This window comes from Didymosphaeria variabile, assembly GCF_027946475.1.
Source record: "Didymosphaeria variabile strain IMI 356815 chromosome Unknown scaffold_4, whole genome shotgun sequence".
NCBI lineage: Eukaryota > Fungi > Ascomycota > Dothideomycetes > Pleosporales > Didymosphaeriaceae > Didymosphaeria > Didymosphaeria variabile.
In genome coordinates, this window is record NW_026611623.1 from 70,917 (window position 1) to 89,329 (window position 18,413).

The 18,413-nt window shown below is 54.9% G+C and overlaps 4 protein-coding genes across 4 annotated transcripts; 3 read left to right on the forward strand and 1 right to left on the reverse strand.

Annotated features, from left to right (window-relative positions):
• Window positions 1-3,883: 3,883 nt before the first annotated feature.
• N0V89_004913 (uncharacterized protein) lies at window positions 3,884-4,253 on the forward strand (the record flags this gene model as incomplete). The annotated part of the gene is made up of 2 exons (XM_056213694.1): window positions 3,884-3,955; window positions 4,053-4,253. 2 exons carry the CDS (start codon window positions 3,884-3,886, stop codon window positions 4,251-4,253), a joined length of 273 nt encoding a protein of 90 aa, XP_056070961.1.
• Window positions 4,254-4,658: 405 nt separating this feature from the next.
• On the forward strand, window positions 4,659-5,742 carry N0V89_004914 (uncharacterized protein; the record flags this gene model as incomplete). Its single annotated transcript, XM_056213695.1, has 2 exons — window positions 4,659-4,740; window positions 4,853-5,742. 2 exons carry the CDS (start codon window positions 4,659-4,661, stop codon window positions 5,740-5,742), a joined length of 972 nt encoding a protein of 323 aa, XP_056070962.1.
• Window positions 5,743-6,157: 415 nt separating this feature from the next.
• On the reverse strand, window positions 6,158-8,412 carry N0V89_004915 (uncharacterized protein; the record flags this gene model as incomplete). The annotated part of the gene is made up of 9 exons (XM_056213696.1): window positions 6,158-6,251; window positions 6,360-6,652; window positions 6,717-6,979; window positions 7,100-7,250; window positions 7,378-7,656; window positions 7,940-7,979; window positions 8,029-8,140; window positions 8,201-8,246; window positions 8,302-8,412. 9 exons carry the CDS (start codon window positions 8,410-8,412, stop codon window positions 6,158-6,160), a joined length of 1,389 nt encoding a protein of 462 aa, XP_056070963.1.
• A 6,978-nt stretch (window positions 8,413-15,390) lies between these two features.
• N0V89_004916 (uncharacterized protein) lies at window positions 15,391-17,076 on the forward strand (the record flags this gene model as incomplete). Its single annotated transcript, XM_056213697.1, has 1 exon — window positions 15,391-17,076. One exon carries the CDS (start codon window positions 15,391-15,393, stop codon window positions 17,074-17,076), a length of 1,686 nt encoding a protein of 561 aa, XP_056070964.1.
• Between the last annotated feature and the right edge of the window lie 1,337 nt (window positions 17,077-18,413).

Below are 18,413 nucleotides of genomic sequence, written 5' to 3' on the forward strand. Positions count from 1 at the left end.
TGTATAAACTCCCGTTGCCGCACGATACTGTCTTAGATTTTGCACCAAGTTGGTCTTGGGCGAGCAAACGATATGGAATTGAAAATTTGCGTTACGCCAACAATGGGAGAGCGCTTTATTTTGCATTCATTACGAAATTCCCACCCGCTACACCATTCGCTCAACTCACCCAATTGTCAAGGAACTCACCGGAACCTACTCCAATTCGCATCTATGGTTGGTTAAGGGCCTGTCATATCATGCCAATTCAGAGAGCGTGGGTCTTAGTGCCCACGACAGCAGACCGAATGAAGGAAGTCGAGACATATATCACAGCTGCTTGGGAGGCCTTCGAGAAGAACGATGAAAACAATGTTCCTGCTCTACCAATTCATATTTATCTGGAAGAATGCAGAAAAGCCGAAGTCCCTTGCTACCATTATTTCATGCCCGATGAGGAACCAAGACAACCAAAGAATGTGTTTTGTGTTCTCTTGAAACGCGAAGTCGAGAGCCAAACAGATCCTGAACACGAGTCTCGTGCATCAGATACGCCTCACATGAGGTATTGGATCTGTGACTATGGTATCGTTTGCGAGTCAGTCGATCCTTCCAAAAAGCTTTTTCGGAGAGTCGGATATTTTTCTGAGAAAATGCATATTAGTAATTGGAGGAAATTCTCCTCCTGGCGCCAATCCAAGGGCAGGCGCTCTAAGTCCGATATCTTAAAGAACCTGGGTTACTATCGTCAAAAAGATGGCACCGTGAGGGTGCCATCTTCACTCAGCGTCGACGCACCGACTATAATCCGACTTCTCGGCCTTTCATTGGACGACATCCAAGACCAAGACTATAGTCGTAAGGAGGCGGTACCAGAGGATCTAATGTGGGTGGCTGGGGGATTTTCTTTATTCAAGGACGGGTATGACGAAGGCGAGATAGAGATAATTTAGGGTATAGAAAATAGTACCTATGGGCTTACCCATGTAGGATCGTTCACGAATGTTGAATCTTTTTTAGTACACAGGCGTGCATCGTTTCACTAAATGCTTGACTCAGCGCACTACATTGGCTAGTGACATGGTATTATCATACATGGAGTTAAATAGACTGACCATATAAGTCTACTTAGGCTACTTAAGACTACACTGTTTCTGATGAAAAAAAATTTAAACTTTATATAATCCTTATGTCAACCCAATTTTCAATCGCATTTAGAGCATTTTTCCAATCATCGAACTCCATCCTTAACGTCTGAAATAGGCCAATTCGGCGGTATGTGTTAAGTGCGACGTCTACTTCTTCTATTCGTTGTGGTGAACCGATTTCCCGTGCAGGCAAATCCACGCCAGATACCTCTTGAAGCAGAAGCCCACGACCTCCCGAGCCCCAAATGTTCTCCGCCTCGTCTTCTCGTCCCTGAACCCACTGTATGAACATGCCAACCGCTGTTTTGGGAGGGCAGTCGTTACTGTCGAGAAGGAAATGTGCTGCTAGACGGGAAGGCTGTAGTTGGAAAGGCTGATCAAGGCGTCCGTTCTCAAGATTTGCTATCATAGCATGTACAACGATATATCCGCTTCGAAGCTCGCCATATGGATCAGGACCGAGTGGTTCCATATTTGCTCTTTTGAACTGTGCAGGCCACATCATGCCGGCTGGCTCTTTCCACTCCTCGGGATAGATCTGAATCGGACCACTGGCATGAAGGTAAGACCATGATGGTATGAAACAAGACCGCATTGCGCTATCGATCGGTCGTATGGGCCGCCAAAGTAGGGCTTCGCAGAAGTGGGGTGCGCCCAACTCGGCGGACCACATCCCTGCAAGATACTCACCCACCTCTCCGTATTCATTCCCTTTTGTGTCTTGTGCAATACGCTTTGCCAGCCCCGCCAACGCAGGCAATCGATCTTTCTCCAGGGTTAGTTGGCGATCGAGATAGAGCCTGACCATGTCCTGCCAGCTTTCGTTCCCTTCTGATTGGTTTAGTCGAGAGATGATTTGGACGATACCTTCTTGAATAGGCAGGTTTTGCTTTAGTTCGTGCTCGCTTCTTGATTCCAATCTCAATAAGCCACTATACGCCCAATGAGATAGCAAGCTGCGAGACTGACACATGAAAGACATCTCGTCACGATGAAAGCGCAGGAGCCGCCGTGAAAGCAAAGCTTCCTGGAAAATCCACGCTCGCGTATCAACGGGGTCTTTCAATCCCTTGAGCCGTTCATGTCTTGAAATTTCCGGCCCGATGAAGAACTCTGTCCTTGTTTGGTCTGGTAAGACGACATGGACAGTGACACAGGAAGCCTTCCGGAGCTGCAGGAATCCTTCATCGTCTCCACAGGCTCTAGCAGCGGAGATAGTCAAATATGCATTGCTGTAAATATCCGCCATGAGCGCAGCTTCTTTTCTCCAGTCATCTGCGTCGTCTTGAATGATGCAGAGGGAGTCGATCCAGAGATAACAGACGTCGAGTTTTCTCGTAAGAGCCACTGCATCTTTGAAAGTCTGAGGCAGCGAACCAAGTTCGATACCTTTCTTACGGGCTGATATGTTCTCTCGCAACAATCGAGAGGATTGAGATCGGCCCCAGCAGTGAGAAAGCGCTATGTATGCATCTTTGACAGGTAATATGATCTCCGCCGTTTCGACCAAGCGTAAGTCTGCATCACGTAATTCCAATAGCCGACCAGGCAGCACTTCAGATATAGGCCCCTTGCATTGAATAAGACGATGATTTTTGTCGCAGTCATCGATCCATTCCTTGATTCGAGCTAAAGAGCGAGGATGAGTCGCATCAGGCCAAACAGGCCTTTTAGGCCAAAGCGTCAACGCACGCCGCTGTATCGACTCTACCGAAATGTTTCAGCAGTAGAAATCTTCTGTATATTATAGACTGACCATAATCCATGTCCAATAATATTCGAGTCTTCTCCCAAGATGCGATTTGGTCGAGATCGTCTGACACAGGGTATACCTGACAAGTATAACCGGAGGCAAGGCTCTCATGAAGGTACATATCTTGATAGAAACGCACATCGGGGTCTTCTTGTAGAATAGCGCTAGGCATCTTCTTTTCCTGTGTTACCCACAATTCTGCAAGCCGCCCAAGGGACCGGTCCAGAGCACATCTATCGCTTTGGGCGCGAATGTCTTCGAGAATCCCAATACGATCGCATCGTGACTTGGAATTCGCAGTTGCGAGGGTTGTGGAGTTATTGGTGAGGTCTTTCAAATCCGCAAGTTCCAGTCTGACAATTGGCCAGCCGCCCCTGTAGTCTTTCGACTGATTACTTTCAGGGAAAAGCGCATCACGAATGGTGACGCATGCTGTACAAATCTGTATGGACTGCTCAGGTTGACTGGGATCCGAATTGGACATCGCTGTGGTGTTAGACGACATGGTCCAGGTTTTCCGTGCGGCTAGCGACGACACAGTGGAGGCGGTGTGAATGTCTATTCCGTTTTCACCTTGGTCATGGATTGATTACCGTACCGTACCTGATTCAGGGCAAAAGAGTCGAGCGGGAGATAATGTAGAATGTCAGCGCTGATACACTCCTCTGCCTGCTTCAAGCATCGTGGCCATAGGATAAGCCTTTTTAGTCGGAATGATTTGGCATGAAAATGCAGGAAAAGCTATCCGCTGGCAATGGATATCTAGAAGCGTGCTTAATCCGCAGGCAATGTTAATATCCGGGATTCAAGCGTATGTCGTGTCGCGTGCCCAGGTGATGACGATGCAGCTCCGAGACGCGATGACGTCAATCATCTTTCATCTCGACTTCATAAAATCAACAACGTCTTCGCACATACTCACCCAACAAACTTCACAGCAAATCAACGTACAAACTATTTCAAAACCATCCTGAGCTTTTTCGGACCACTCAAATATCGCATCATGTCTTCCAACCAGCAAAATCAGCCCGGCCTTATCGGCGGACACGCGCAATATGTAAAGGGCGCTGCTGAGGTACGTTCACTATCCCCTCTACTATCCCTCGTGCCTCTTAACATACACAAATTTTCCACAATCTACATACCTTGCATCACTAACATCACACCCACAGGAGATGGTCGGCCAAGTAACAGGCCTGCCCACCTGGAAGTCGTCGGGTCAAGAAGACAAGACCGCCGCCGTCGACGCGATGAAGAAGGCCAGCGAGAACCGCGACACAAGCAAAGGACTCGGAGGTGTGGAGGAGAAGGCAGGGAACCTCGTCGGCTGTGAGGGCATGCAGAAGGAGGGCGCCGAGAGCAAGAAGCAATAGGCAATCCACGGTGCATTGTACGATAGAATTGAGTTGGATTACGAAATCACGAAACGATTGAAGCATTTGTCAGTACATTCGAAACGGGCTTTGGGGGGCTGGATTTGTGATATGCTCGGTGCGAGTAGTAATCGTGAAGGTGTCGGAGCTGGCGGATTTGCTTGCCTAATCAAGATCGACGCCACCGAGGTTGGATAAAGATCCAAAGCGGCAGATGAACGTGAAGATAGTCATCGGGAATTATACATAACTTGCTCCCATCAGTCTTCGCAATCGTGCAACTAGCATACCATAAGCAATCATCCCCCTCGGAGCCAAATGTACCGACCGCGTATGACGACATAGGATTATACCAACAGTCTCACTATCAACACGTAAACTCCCGTCACACACAAAATCAACAAGATGGACGTCCAAGCACCCCTCAGCCCATCGTCCCTCTTCTCAGCCAAAGGCTTAGTAGTGGTAATCACCGGCGGAGGCAGCGGTACGTCCCTCCCTACTACCCCGCCATGCCCCTCCTTCCCACCGCATGAGCTTCACCCCTACAACACAACAGTGCCACAGCCTCCCATTCCCATTCTAACACCAAAACGCAGGCCTCGGTCTCGCCTACGCCTCCGCCCTCTACCAAAACGGCGCCTCAAAGATCTACCTCCTCGGCCGCCGCCAAACCGTGCTCTCAGACGCCATCAAAACACTGCAAGCATCCCCGTCCGCACCCAGCAATGCGTCTTCCGTCCTCGCCGCCATAGCCTGCGACGTTACAGACCAGACGTCCGTAGAAGACGCAGTCGCTCAAGTGCAGAAGGAGGTAGGCTACGTCGACGTGCTGATTAACAACGCGGGCGTCCTGGGTCCTACCAACGGGGCAGCGCTCTACAAAGCAGAGTCAATCGATGAACTGAGAGATGCCATGCTCCAAGAGTTCTCCTCCGGCAGCTGGGACACGGCCTTCAAGATAAACACGCAAGCCGTCATCGGCGTCTCAGCTGCGTTCCTCCCGCTCCTCGAAGCAGCCAACACGCGGCGTGGCTGGGCGAGCGGGAAAGTCGAAGGAGACGGCACGCCGAGAGAGCAGGACATATCTGCGTTAGAGAAAATCGGCGCAGACGCAGACGACGACCGAATGGCGCACATCATTACCACCGCGTCCGTCGCGTCCTTCATGCGGCACTGCACCGCGGGGCTAGCGTACAACGCGTCCAAAGCGGGCGCCGCGCACCTTTCCAAGATGCTCGCTTCGTTCCTCGCGCCGTGGGGCGTGCGCAGCAATGTGATTGCGCCGGGGCCGTATCCAAGCGAGATGACGAAGACGCTGCGTGCGAAGTTTGGCACGGGGCAGGTGCCGCAGGGGAGGATGGGGGGTGTGAACGATGTAGCGGGGTTGGTGTTGTTCCTGGTGGGCAAGGGGGCGCGTACACGAATGGGACGGTGCAGGTTACGGATGGGGGGAGGATGGGTGTGTTTCCCGGGACGTATTAGGTAGGAAACGAAAGGCGATAGATAGAACTGTGGTGTTAGATCTCGGAATAGACTGCTAGTATAATTTGGACGGCGTAGTTCTAGGCGGTTACAAGGGTGTGTCTGGTGTTGAAGGAAATCGCGTACCGGGAAGAAGGCAGGACAACATGTGGACGTACGTTATACTGTTTGGCACATTGCACCGTGAAAGTGGTATCAGCGCTACGTCTAATTGCTTGCGTGACGGCCACTTGCCAGCTTCGAAGGTGTATCTAGTGTACACGCTGGATATGGCTTTAGCAATTTCGAAGAACGGGACGAGCTTGTAAATGGTTAGAACTAGCCTTTGCCATTATCTTCACTGCAATCTGGTATATGCTCGTAAGGGTACAACGATCAGTCGCACAAAAGAGTAGCAAACTGTTCCAGGAACCTTTCGCTTAGCCCCTATTAACCCCCATCTTCTTGACCCCCTCCGCAAGAAGCCTCTCCACTTCCTCCTTGTGCGTCGAAAAGTTGTCAACGAGATTGTCCCTATCACCGTTAGCCTACCTCCTCTCCCTTTCCCCTCCCCTCGCCCAAACCCAAGAAAAACAAGAAAAAAGAAAAAACAAAAAAGGAAAAAGGAGAGAAGATACATACCACATCTTCACCTCATGCTCATGCTTCTTCCCACTAGTCATCGCCCACTCCGTAATAGTAAACGGCCTGGAGCTCTCCATCATGAAGGCCACCGCGCCCTCAGATATGCGCATCTCAGGCGGTGGTGCCGCGGTCGCAGCTTTGAACTCCTCGTAGGCAACGCCGTGCGGCACGAAGCCGCATTCGAAGGACACGCCGCCGGGTTGGAATTCGTCGGAGCGGCCGGCGTATTCGCCGTAGATGAGGCCCATTAGTTCGGAGGCGGCGTTGCGGTGGTAGTAGGGGGGGCGGTACTGCTCCTCGTCAGTCACTTCTGTCGGGGAGAGAGGAGGAAAGGAAGGAAAGGAGTGCACGCACCGTATGACTTGCAACATCCCATCTCGGGCTGAAGATGAGGAAGTCCGCTAGCGGGGCCGCCGGGTCGCGGCTCGGGGCGGTAAGCACGCAGAAGATAGACGGGTCGATGTGGTCCACCGAGATGGACCCCACGTTGACGAACTTGGTGAGGTCGTACTTGTAGGGGACGTAGTTACCGTGCCAGGCGACGACGTCGAAGGGGGAGTGCTGCTGCGTGGACTTGAAGAACTTGCCGCCGAGCTTGTAGATGATTTCCCAGGGGGCTTTCTCGATTTCGTATTTGGCGACGGGGTGGAGGAAGTCGCGGGGTTGGCGAGGCCGTTTGCGCCGAGGGGCCTTTGGGGGATGTTAGAGGGGATGGGGAGGTAGGTCAGGGGAGGTACCTAGTTCTGGGAGCTGGAAGTTTGAGCCCCAGATCTCGAGGATGTAGCCTCGGGTTGGGCCCTCGACGTTGACCTTGAAGCGCTGGCCGCGTTGGATGATGCAGATTTCGCCGGGCTGCACGTAGAGCATGCCGAATTCGGTTTGGATGTCCTGGGTCCATGATCAGCAATCGCAAAAATCTGACGACAGTTCTCATCTTTCTTCGAATCCCCCTTCTAGCCATCTCTTTACGATTCGCCAGAAATAGCTAGATCAAAAGCGAAAGCGAATCACCCACCAAATTCCCTTCCTGCGCCACAATCAAATAATCCCCATCAGAATTAACCGTCGCCCTCTTCTCCATGCTCTTATTGCACAGGAAAGTATGCACAGCCAGGCCCTCCCTCAACGTCGGGTCTCCAGACCCCGCAACGGTCTTGAGCCCAGCCACAAAGTCGACGTCGCCATCAGTGGGGATGTCGAAGGGAAGCCACGCGAGCTGCGTGGGTGAAACGTGCACGCGTGGGTTAAGTGGCAAGAAACAGGATTCGGTGTCTTCGTTGTCGGGGAGGTCCGTCTGTGTGTGCGTCAGCTGTGACGTTTGCCATGGTCAGACAGAGTGGGGTGGAAAAGCGTCCGAAGTGTGCCGGATGATTATTTCGAGATTAATTTTGGGCATGGCGTAGTGAGGGTTAGGGCACGTCCGGTGGCCTGGTAAGTGGCGTAGGAGGCCTCAACGTCCGGAATAGGAAGCGTGATGATGGAGAGTAAGCTCGAAGTGGACGCCCCGCTTGCTGACCGTACACGCGCGCCTGCTTTCGCTCGTAGGGCTGACGGAAGGTAATATAAGATTTACTTACGAAGCCCTGGTGGGCGACAGCGGGCCTTGCTCTGTAGAGCCTGGAGGGGGTCAGCATCCTGTGGAGACGCTATGCCCAATCTAACACACCATGCTTTCTTATTTAGGTGTCTGGGCGCAACGAATGCTGTTGCGGTCATCTGCTCGGCGTAGAGCCCAAATCTCACGTTCCGTGGCGAATTTTGGCCTTGAGGGATTGTGCCTACACCGATGGCTGTGGTCAGAGCAGTGTCGAGAGTCATCCATATCAGAGGGTAATTACCCGGAACGGCCTCGCTCTCGAAGAGGTTGTTGAAGCCAGCTTGATACTGCGAACGCCGTGTCAGATAGCTGTAGCGATTGACTTGGGCGGTGTAAAATCACCTCATAAGGGTCATTCTTCCTTGTCCGGAAAGAAGGGACTGATCCATCTTTCTGAGTCTCTGCCCAGTGGAAGATGTTCTGGTATTCCTGGGGGTTATCCAGAGGAGGCATGGCTAGCTATGGTGATATGTGTAGGGCTCTGACAGGCCGGGTATACGAGAGTCAAGTTTAGGAGGGTATGTATCACAATGTCAACAGAGGTGTAGAAAGTAATATTGTCATTCGGAGGCAGATGGCAGTAAGAAATTGGGGCTCATGGACCCCACATCATGGAGCTCCTGCAGGTGGGGCTAATTGAGGGGCATTGAGGCTCTTGAATGTTGCGTACTTGGTACAGCGAAAGCTAGAAACTATGAGCATTCGAACGCGTTAGTTCCGCGTATCCGCCGTAGGTGGGTTCCAACCCCAACTGCCGATGATGTCCAAGACGCGTCTTCTTGAAAGAATGAGCGAATGGACGAATGCATGAGGGGTAGCTCGATGCGGCTACGTTCAAAACAGCTAGCCGGGCCCATGGCACCGACTCTCATTCGATACAGAACCGGCAGAACCGTCGGGCCGAGCCTGGGCCCGTCTCCAACACGTGGAGACGCGGCGGGGTGAATGTCTTTCTAAGAAGTGTGTCAGCGCGTCCCCTCATCGTCTCAGGTGACACAAGCCGACCGGAGACGTCGGCCGGTGTTCACGGCCCAACTCGTCCATCTCACACCGATCAGGTTCGCCCTTAGTCTGAGTGTTCACTAATGCGAACAGGAGGTAAGCAGCAGGAAAGCCACAAGAACCTTCTTTCAGCCCTGCTAGACACCATCTCACGCACTGTGTCACCATCCAGCTGCGGATTTCGCCTACGTGCGACGTCGAATTGCAACCAAGTCCAACCATGGCCGTCGCGCATGGCCGCGCATCGCGAACCTGAAAGTCAATCTTCATGCAAGTAAGATGGTGTTGCACCCGCTCGTCTAGCACCATCTCGTACTGCCCACTTCCGCAGCCCATTCCGCCGTCTCGAGCTTGCTGGCTGCGCTGGGTTTATTGCGCACTGCTATTTAAAGCGCTGCATTATATCGATCGATAGCGATAGACGCGGAAGACATTGTGCTGCTCACTGTGGTGACGTCTGGTCCCGTTTTCGAAAGTCCCCATATTGCGGCCGGAGCGCGCTTCCCGCGAATCGCACCAAATGCCATCTGCTCTAGAACGCCGACGGAGCAACAGGCATCTGGCCTGGAATGTTGCCGTCACCGCCCTTCGGCAAACTAGTCCTGGCAGTCCATCAGCACTCTCAGCAACGTCCTGGCCCATGAAGCAACTGTGGCGACAGCCGCGTGTTGCACGTTGTGGCGCGCGCGCGACCCCGCACTCGCATCCATGCCATCGCAGGTGGTCCGAGCCCTCGCGCGTCGCGGATATGCAATGCAATATGAAGATCCAGGGCCTCTAGCCCCATGCACAACACCACCTTTCTCCAACGTCGCTTAATTCGGAAAGTCACGGACCTTCACCTCACACCCTCCCGTAGACCTCAGTTGGCGCTTGGTCGAAACGGTACAGGTGTCATCGCTAGACGGGGTGTGGACTACATGTCACGCCCGGCGAGTGCAGCCCGTCGATAACGCGTACCATACCATGGCGGGGAGACTCGGAACAAAGCTTCATGGCGAGAGCGCTAGAGAATCCCTCACCCTCGAGCAGAGGCGCCTCTCGCGCAGAGCCCGAAGGTGCAAAGGCAGACGTTGGCTGATCGGTGTGCTGTGTGCTGCTTTGCTCTGAACTCCGAAAACGTGATTGGAAACAGGCAGTCATCGTCTAGCCCAGATCCGAGGCTGCACTGGTCCGAGCAGCCACGCGGCGAAGAGGGCAGAGATCTCCAAGAACTCGTACAAACAAGGTGAAAGCCAAGCTGAATCTAAGACAAGCCATATGACTCGTCCGGTTCAGCGCCTCCTCACCAACGTGATGCAGAGACCAGGTATTGCATCCCTGCCAACGACTGCCGGGAGATCCGTTGCAACTGTTGGCGCTAAGTACATGGTGACAGGCGTACTGTCGTTGTAGACCGTGTCGAGGCGCTGGGCAAGGGTGCGCAGTGGTAGTGCCTGAGTACGGTGCAGCGAACTGATGAAGGTGAGGATTGCAAGAGCTTGCCGTGGACGAGTCAATCAGAGGACGAGACGGTAAAGCGTGCTACCGCCATGTGTGTCTAACAGCGATGATTACTACGTGACCTGTCTGGGACCCCGGAAGGGTGTGTTTGCTTCGGAAGCTCGACGCGACGCACGAGCGCCGCTCTGCCCAAATACCCCGCCACCCAAACGCGACAGAAGTCGTACGAGTTTCGCCCCTCGAGCTCAGTCGTTCATCCACGCAGCGACGCGGTTTCCGCCAAAGCGCGCAGCAAAGCGCAGACCGGTGGAACCCATGGGAAAGTACGATACAGTGTAGAAGGCGAGGCACACCAGCTGCGCGATGGTTGCAATGAAGGTGAGGAGGAACATCTGGAGCTGTGGTCAGGTGGGCAGACGTCAGCAAACATCCAGACGACGATATCGATAAGCTAGCGTGGGGGAGAAGGGCAGGAGCGAGATGCGCGCAGGGTTCACCGGCAGGGGCAGGGATGGCCAGACTGCCGTGACCTACCACCAGACTAAAGTAGAGCGTAAGGGCAATGCTGCCAAAGTAAGCCGCCGTAAAGGGCAGACGGGGCCCAGACACAAGATGCTGGACTAGGCCTGGTCAGCAGCGTGAAACGAGACGGTGAGGCTCTCTTACCGTAGGTCTTCGGGCCCATCAAGACGCCCCAGGCGCAGAGGAAGAGGAGACTGCCCATCGACCACTTGAGTCAGGGAACACTGGTTAGCTTCGACGTCTCCGTGCAATGCATGCCAATGCACCTCGAGGGAAGTTGGATTTAGCTATGCCCTTCTGCAGCGCCCCGGTGCTAGCACCCGCATGATCGATGCAAAGGGTCCACTGTAGATCGCGCAGTGGCTAGAGCGGTCATGAGTGGCACACCCCCAACACACCATACGCCATTCGCCAGAGGCAGGCTTCTGCAATCGGCGAGCGGAGCCCGAACCGACACTGGAGTGCTATCACCCTTGAAGGCCGAGTGCACAATAGTTCGCAGCGCTGCCGGGGTAAGACGCACTATGTGCCAGTGCTACACCACATATGATTTCACCACGCTCGGGTGGCCATTCGTTGATCGATTGGGAAGCAAGCAAACCGGTTTAGACTTACAAGTATGGCGAATTTGCTTGGCCGAGCGATAAAGATGGGCGTAAACATGAGTCCGATGCAGGTAGCAAACAACGCCAAGGACGCAAGCAACAGTCCGCCTAGTGCAATCAGTCAATGTAGAGATGCACCCCATGTAGCTGGGTACCCACCAAAGATCAGCATGCGGTCCCATCGACTCACTGTGGGACACAGTTAGCAGAATTCAAAGACAACGGCCGCGGATATGCAAGCCGGCTGCACCCAGGAGGGTTCACGCAGGAACTCCCTTCTGTCACGCCGGCCGATCGCTGCACGATCAGGCCAGGTGACGTACTGAGGGTCCGGGAAATTGACTGATGAATGAAACAAAAGAGGGATGCACTGCCTCCATGTTTCCCTCAAGCTTCGCTATGGGATTTTGGGAAAGGCATTTGAGACTAGAGCCTCACGCAGAGTGCCGTGGGCCCATCACGAGGCCACCTAGCAAGGCCCAAAAGCGCCAAAATACAAGGATATCGACATCTGAACATTTGCATGCCCAAAGGGTAATGTGTGAATATAGGAAGATTTTCGGCGCAGGCGGCGAAATTGTGAGGGTTGGGGAATGTTTTCGCCACTTTACAGATACAGAAAAAGAGTGGACTCACGGGCAAAGAAGCCTTCTTCTTCCTCTCTCCTCGTTGGTGCGGGAAGAGGTGCCCCGGGCCCGTCGTTCGATGTCGGCAGCCTGACATAGCCCCCCGACCCGAATGGATTCATGTTTTGAAGCCGGCCCATGAAGGTGGGAGGCGCGGTGCTCACGGGAACGTCGGGATCTCTTCTGCTCCATCCCAGGGAGTTCATCGAGTCGCGGAACGAGGCAGACGCCATACTGTGTGGTGAAGCAGTCCTCAGTCGGGTCGAGGCCAAGTTGTGGAGGGCGGGCGTGGGAAGAAGCCTGTTTTACACTGGGACACAGGCGGTGGTGGAGAGGCTGCAGTCCCAGCGAAGCTTTTCGAGGAGCCGCAGCAGGCGACGCACGATATCCGGGTTCTGAGACGCACTAGGCAGGCAGCCAGCCGGCGAGGGCTTTCCTTGTTCAGCGGCCTGAGTCGTTGGCCTGGGGGCGAATGGCTGCTCGTGTGGCTTGACTCGCCGTGGAGAGCACGACAATGGCAGCGCCGTTGTGGAGCGGCAGAAGGACAGAGAGCTACACCTGCACCGCGGGAGGAGGATTATGTGCAGATGATCTTCGCAGCGTCGTCTGCAGCTGTGCGGATAGGCCGTCCAATGGCAGCTGTCAGACAATGGTCTCAGACAGAGCAACCGGTGCGCGAGGCTTGTGACGAAGGTGCAGTGTGCAGACTGGCGAAGGCAGCGGTAGAGCTGGGGTGGAGGAAGCGGAGCCCGTGGCGGAGGCTATTGGACGGGAGCGTGCGGCGGGAGGGAGACCAGGGCTAGGGTGGAAGGGTCGCAGTCGCTCTGGCAGGGCAGCTGTGCGGATGGAGGGTCGCAGCGCAAGCCTGTGGGGGGTGTGTGTATGCGAATGGTGCTCAGCGCTGAGGCGTGATGCTGGGCGGAGGAGCTCGCGCTAGCGGCGCCCGGAAGCCTGGGAGCGATATCAACTTGTCACCGAAGCCGCAACCACCTTGACGAGCCAAGGCAAACTACTGAGGATGCTCAGCGCGCATGGCCTCGCGAACGGTGTCGGCCGGATCGAGCTGGCCCGTTGCTTGCAAAGCGTGGGCGTCACCATGCCTTCTGGAAGTGAGACAACCTTCCACTTTGTCGTCCACCACCATGCCCACTACTGCCCGCGGATGACCTGGTGAGGCCGCCGGGAACAAGCCCGCAGGCAGGCATGGGAAGGGAGGGGTCCACCGTAATCGATGGGCGCGATGAGCCACACTTGGGTGCGAGGGCGTGTATCTAGTGAGATTGTTGCATGCTCACTGCTGAGGGCGAGAGAGCCGCGCTGCGCTGCGCTGCGGGTATAATAGTCTGCCGTCCCGCTTCGCTCCGGCCAACCATGCCGCTCTTCCTCTGCATATACGCATCTACATATACTCGTACACATACACATGCTGCTTGACGCTGACCTGCCACTCGACTGTCTGCTCCACACGGCGTACCAAGGTACTGTATCCAACACGCATTACACACGCTCGCGCTGCACCCTGAAGACGTCATCCGCCCCCCCGGTGCCGTACCGCGATACACCAGCCAGATTGCCCGCCGCCTCCAGGACGCACCGCAGTCTGCGTTTCGAGTTTCTTTTGCCGAACCCCGCGACGAGCAGCGCTGAAGACGTTGCGCTGATTGAGTCGTGGGCCTAAACGCCGACCACGCTTGGCACCACCCACAGCACACCCTAGTCGCCGCTCCAAAGCCGGCTGGCCTGCACTTCAGACCGCCTTCTGTGCCCTCTCGCTCCCCCAGACCGGGCCACGACCTCCCCTCTCACCGGCCTCGAAACACTCGTCTCTCGTCTCTCAGCAGCCGCGAGCCTCGCGCCTGCAAACGCCGTGTGCCATTGTCCAGGCGCGCATTGTTCCGCCCGCCGTTAGCGCGCCTCTGCGAGAGCGGATACCGACGACACTCCCCCACCTCCAGGTCGCCCTCCGCTACCCACATCCAGTATTCCACCCCCCGGAAACAGGTAGCACAGAGCCCGCCTACAACACCCCCCTCTTCCTGCAATTGCGCCTTCAGACGAGCGCCCTCCTTCCTCCGCCGACGACGTCCGCCCTGCCCCAACTTTGTCCTCCGGGCCCACCACCCTTCAAAGAGACAAACCTGTGCCACCCAAGCTCCCCACGACCGCGAGTTTGCTCTTCTCTGTGCGCGGTACCCTCCCGCGCGAACGCCTGCCCCATCCATCGAGGCCAAAGCCGCCGTCGACTCGAGCGCCTGATTGCCACTGCCTCGTCCGCCAGGTGAGTCAACGCCCGCAAGCTCCTTCCTCCCCTCCACCGGCCTGCACAGCGCGGCTGGCGAGCACATAGTATCCCAGACGGCAGAATTGGCGCCGTGCGACCGACCTGCAGACTGTTTCTCTGCTTTCGGCTGCCCGTACCACAGTCCCCACTACGCCCAGAGTGCCGACGGCTGTCGTCCACCGACGCTCGCCTCTGCCTGTGCGCCACACCTCTGCAACCCCAGACAACGCCCTCAGACTCGGTTCCTGTGAGAGTTTGCCGCTAACACTTCACTCCAGATCGGCCCGAGACTACAGCCACGAGCGTCTACGTGCCCCGATCCGCTCCCCCCGCGCATACACGCCTCTGCGCCGCCCACCACACCGCAGGGAGCAGCCAGGAAACAACCTCCTCCACCTTGTGCGAGCATCACAACCTAGCTCGCCGTGTCCGGTGAGCCATCTCTCCCCCGGCAGCGACCTGCAGCTGCTTCTGCGTCCCCAAGTGCGCGGCTAACGCTTCTTATGCAGAACAAACATCCTCTTGTCTCGAGTGTCTATTTAGCACGCAAGCGAGTGCCCCGAGCTTTGCCTCTCTGATCGTGTGGTCGATCTAGCAATCGCTCCCCCAGGCTTTATAGGGTCACAAGCAGTCTCGTGCTGCCCGTTCCCTGCAAAACCTTGACTGCATTCCGCAGTCATTCGCTTGACCCAAGTAAGAGCGTTTCAGGTCATTGAGACCCGGGACCATTACCGGTACTCGGCCTCTAACATCGCATTCCGCACCCACTGTAACCTTCAGTAATGCCACAGCCCAGTAAGTACGCCCCCGTCACATCCCCACCCCTTGGTTGTCATGAGAACACCCTGGGGTGCACCCCTGTCGCCCTGCCTCTCTCACCTATCTCCATATATTACTTTCCTCTTTCTATCTCCATTCCGTTTCCAGTCAATCACCCTCTGCTGTTGCCATCATGCTCTATGAAAGCATACTGACTGTCCCTCAAGCGGACGCCCTTTTCACTCCTCCTTCTTCCTACTCTCCTCAGAAGACGCTCTCGAGGCTGGACTTTCGCCCGGACCCATTCTCTGACGACACACTAGACGCCGACATCTTTAACATGGCCGGTAGTGGGTCACCAACACCCTACATCAAAGAGGAGCACGACGACTTCACTCACAACAACTTCATCTCTCAAAGCGGTTACAGTATGAACTCCTTTGGGAACCAGCAGTTCAGTGCCCCCCACGACAGTGGGAACGGTATCAACCCTTCCGATCTCACCATGAGCGGAAGCATGAACATGAACAACCACTTCGGTGGCTCTAACGGCTACATCGCCGGAGGTGCGGGCATTGCAGATGACGAGCTCGCAGATTCGCTCGGCAACTTTGAGCAGCACCAAGGGTTCGATACCTTTGGTCAGAACGACCGTTCTCACCAGAATGAGTTCTTCCAAGCGAACAGCGGCCATGTCATCGGAAGCCATCAGAACATCAATCATCAGATTTACTCCCATACTCCTGACGATGCTCCCATTCAGAGCCCCTTTGTCAACCCCAACGGGTTTGACTTCAACCAATATCAAAACCGGCACCCTATGGGTTTCTCCACCAGCATGCAGGGTAGCCAGGCACGTCCACGCATCTCCATGAGCCGCCTTCCGTCCGACAACAGGAGTCCCATGTCACCCAAGACGCCGGCTATTAGCAATCTTCACTTGGGCACACCAGACTCTGGCAACTTCGGCGCTCAGCCGATCATGGCTTCACGCATGCACGGTCACAAGCCTAGTGTGTCAAGCCAGTGGGATGGCACTCCAGGAAGCGGCCATTCTAACAGTTGGGTGGACTCGCCCAGCTCTCCTCACGCGGGTACCCTGCAGCATCACCAGATCTCAGAGGTTATGCACTCTACCAAGCATGCCTCTTTGCCCGCCAAGGTCGACATTGGTCAGACGCAAGATGCCAAGAAGCGTCGCCGTCGTGAATCTCACAACCTTGTTGAGCGCCGTCGTCGTGACAACATCAACGAGCGTATCCACGACCTCTCCCGGCTCGTACCGCAACACCGCCTAGAGGATGAGAAGATTCGCAAGCACATCAACAATAACGGCCCACTCTCACCTACGTTGGGCGCCAGTGGCATGTCACCGCCACAAGCAACCTCGTTGCTGGCTGGTGGTGCTGGAAGGCGAGCTGCTGGCAATATCACGCAAGGTCTACCCCTTGAAGAGAAGGACAAGGGTCCCAACAAAGGTGACATCCTCAACGGTGCCGTTAGCTGGACCCGCGATCTCATGTGGCTGCTATACAAGATGACGCAGGAGCGCGATGAAATGCAAGCTCGTCTGCAACAGCTCTCGCCCGGAGAGAACTGGGAGCCGGACCAGAGCGAAGAAGTACGTCGCATGCGCACGGAGCTAATGGAGGCTGTCGAAAAGAACGGCTTCTCCACTTTCAAGTACTCCCGTGGCCCGGGTTCCGGACTGCGTGTCCCGAAGCACACGAACCTCGCCGGCGAGCCAATCAGCCACACGCCGCAGAGCCTTAGCCCCGACGGCAGCGGTTCGAACATCAATGCGACCAACACTTCACATCAATACTGGACCAACCAGAGTTTGAAAGAAGAAGATGAAAGCTTCATGGAACTCAACTAAGTCCGAGGAGTTGGCACTCGTCCTGTCCGTCATCTTTCTACATCGTTGTCCGCTTTTCTATTGATGATACCCCCGCGATACCCCTAGCACATTGCAGCATTCGACATGTGCACTTTTCCGGTATGGCTCCAAATTGCCATCTACGGCCTTGACGTGGCTTCCACAACACCGACACTTCCCCATGCTTTTCGAAGCAACCGCGCCGTCTTCTGTGCTGGCCACTGGACAAATGCATCCGTTGCTTCCAACAGCATTGGCTCATCCAATTTTCACATCTATGATCCTCGGTTTCCTGTTCTCTCTGGCGTATTTGGTGTACTGTGCATATCCGTACGACTCCCATGCCTGGCTAGGCTCGGAGCCCCGCTACTTCATGTTACCTGCGTTCATGATCTTGTTGTCTATACCGAGCCTGCACAGCACTCCGCTATAGACACAGACACATTGTCTGCCCATTCATTTCGTTTCTGTTCCTGCGTTCACGGTGGTTTGTATCCCTTCTCCGCGCTGCATGGGTGGGGTTGATCTGGGCATATTTATGGTTTTGTATCTGCACATTTTCTTCACGTTTACGGATCAATCTACACTTTTCTTTTCCATATACACTGGTATGGCGGATGGGCATGGTGGGATGGGTGGGATGGAAACTCGACGCATTACATCGCGGATGATGTCTTGCCTGGAATATGGGTCTTTTCTTTGCTTTGTTTATGCTTTTTTTTGTTACTGGCTGTTTTCATTTATTAAGTATTCCCCTAATACATCTCTATTAGCTATTTCCCAAGATGCTTTGCGCTTTGACAGTGGTGATGGATGCCTGAGGTGGATGCGGGATGAGGATGCGGATGCCTGACCGGCGGGCCTCGTCTTGTCTTGTCTTGTCTTGTCTTGTCCTGTCATCCAGCCGCTTTCCCTTCGTCCCGCTTCCGCCTGCTTCCGCGGCCAATACAGCCAATACTGTGGTAGAAGCCAAACCTGCCTGCACAGCCTCCACTTTAGGCGTGGATGCGTACGCAGTCGTACGTCGTCTTTCCGTGAGGGTGGACGCACGGTCCGTAGGCAGGACTGCACACACTGGACTGCGCAGAGCAGACATCAGGGCAACATCGCCACCACAGCCTTGTCGTCGTCCGCGTACGGTACGAGGCATGTTATCCCCGCAGACGAACGCCTCGTGCTACACCTTTGCTTTGCGGTGGGTGACTCACGCGTTGGGGCGTTGTCTTGCTTGAGTCATTTCATTTTAGGGTTGATGCCTAGTAGGACGGTGTCTTTATTGAGGCTCCGACCGAATAAGGCAGCGGTTTCTATAGAGTTTGTTTTACGGTGGGTGCTTT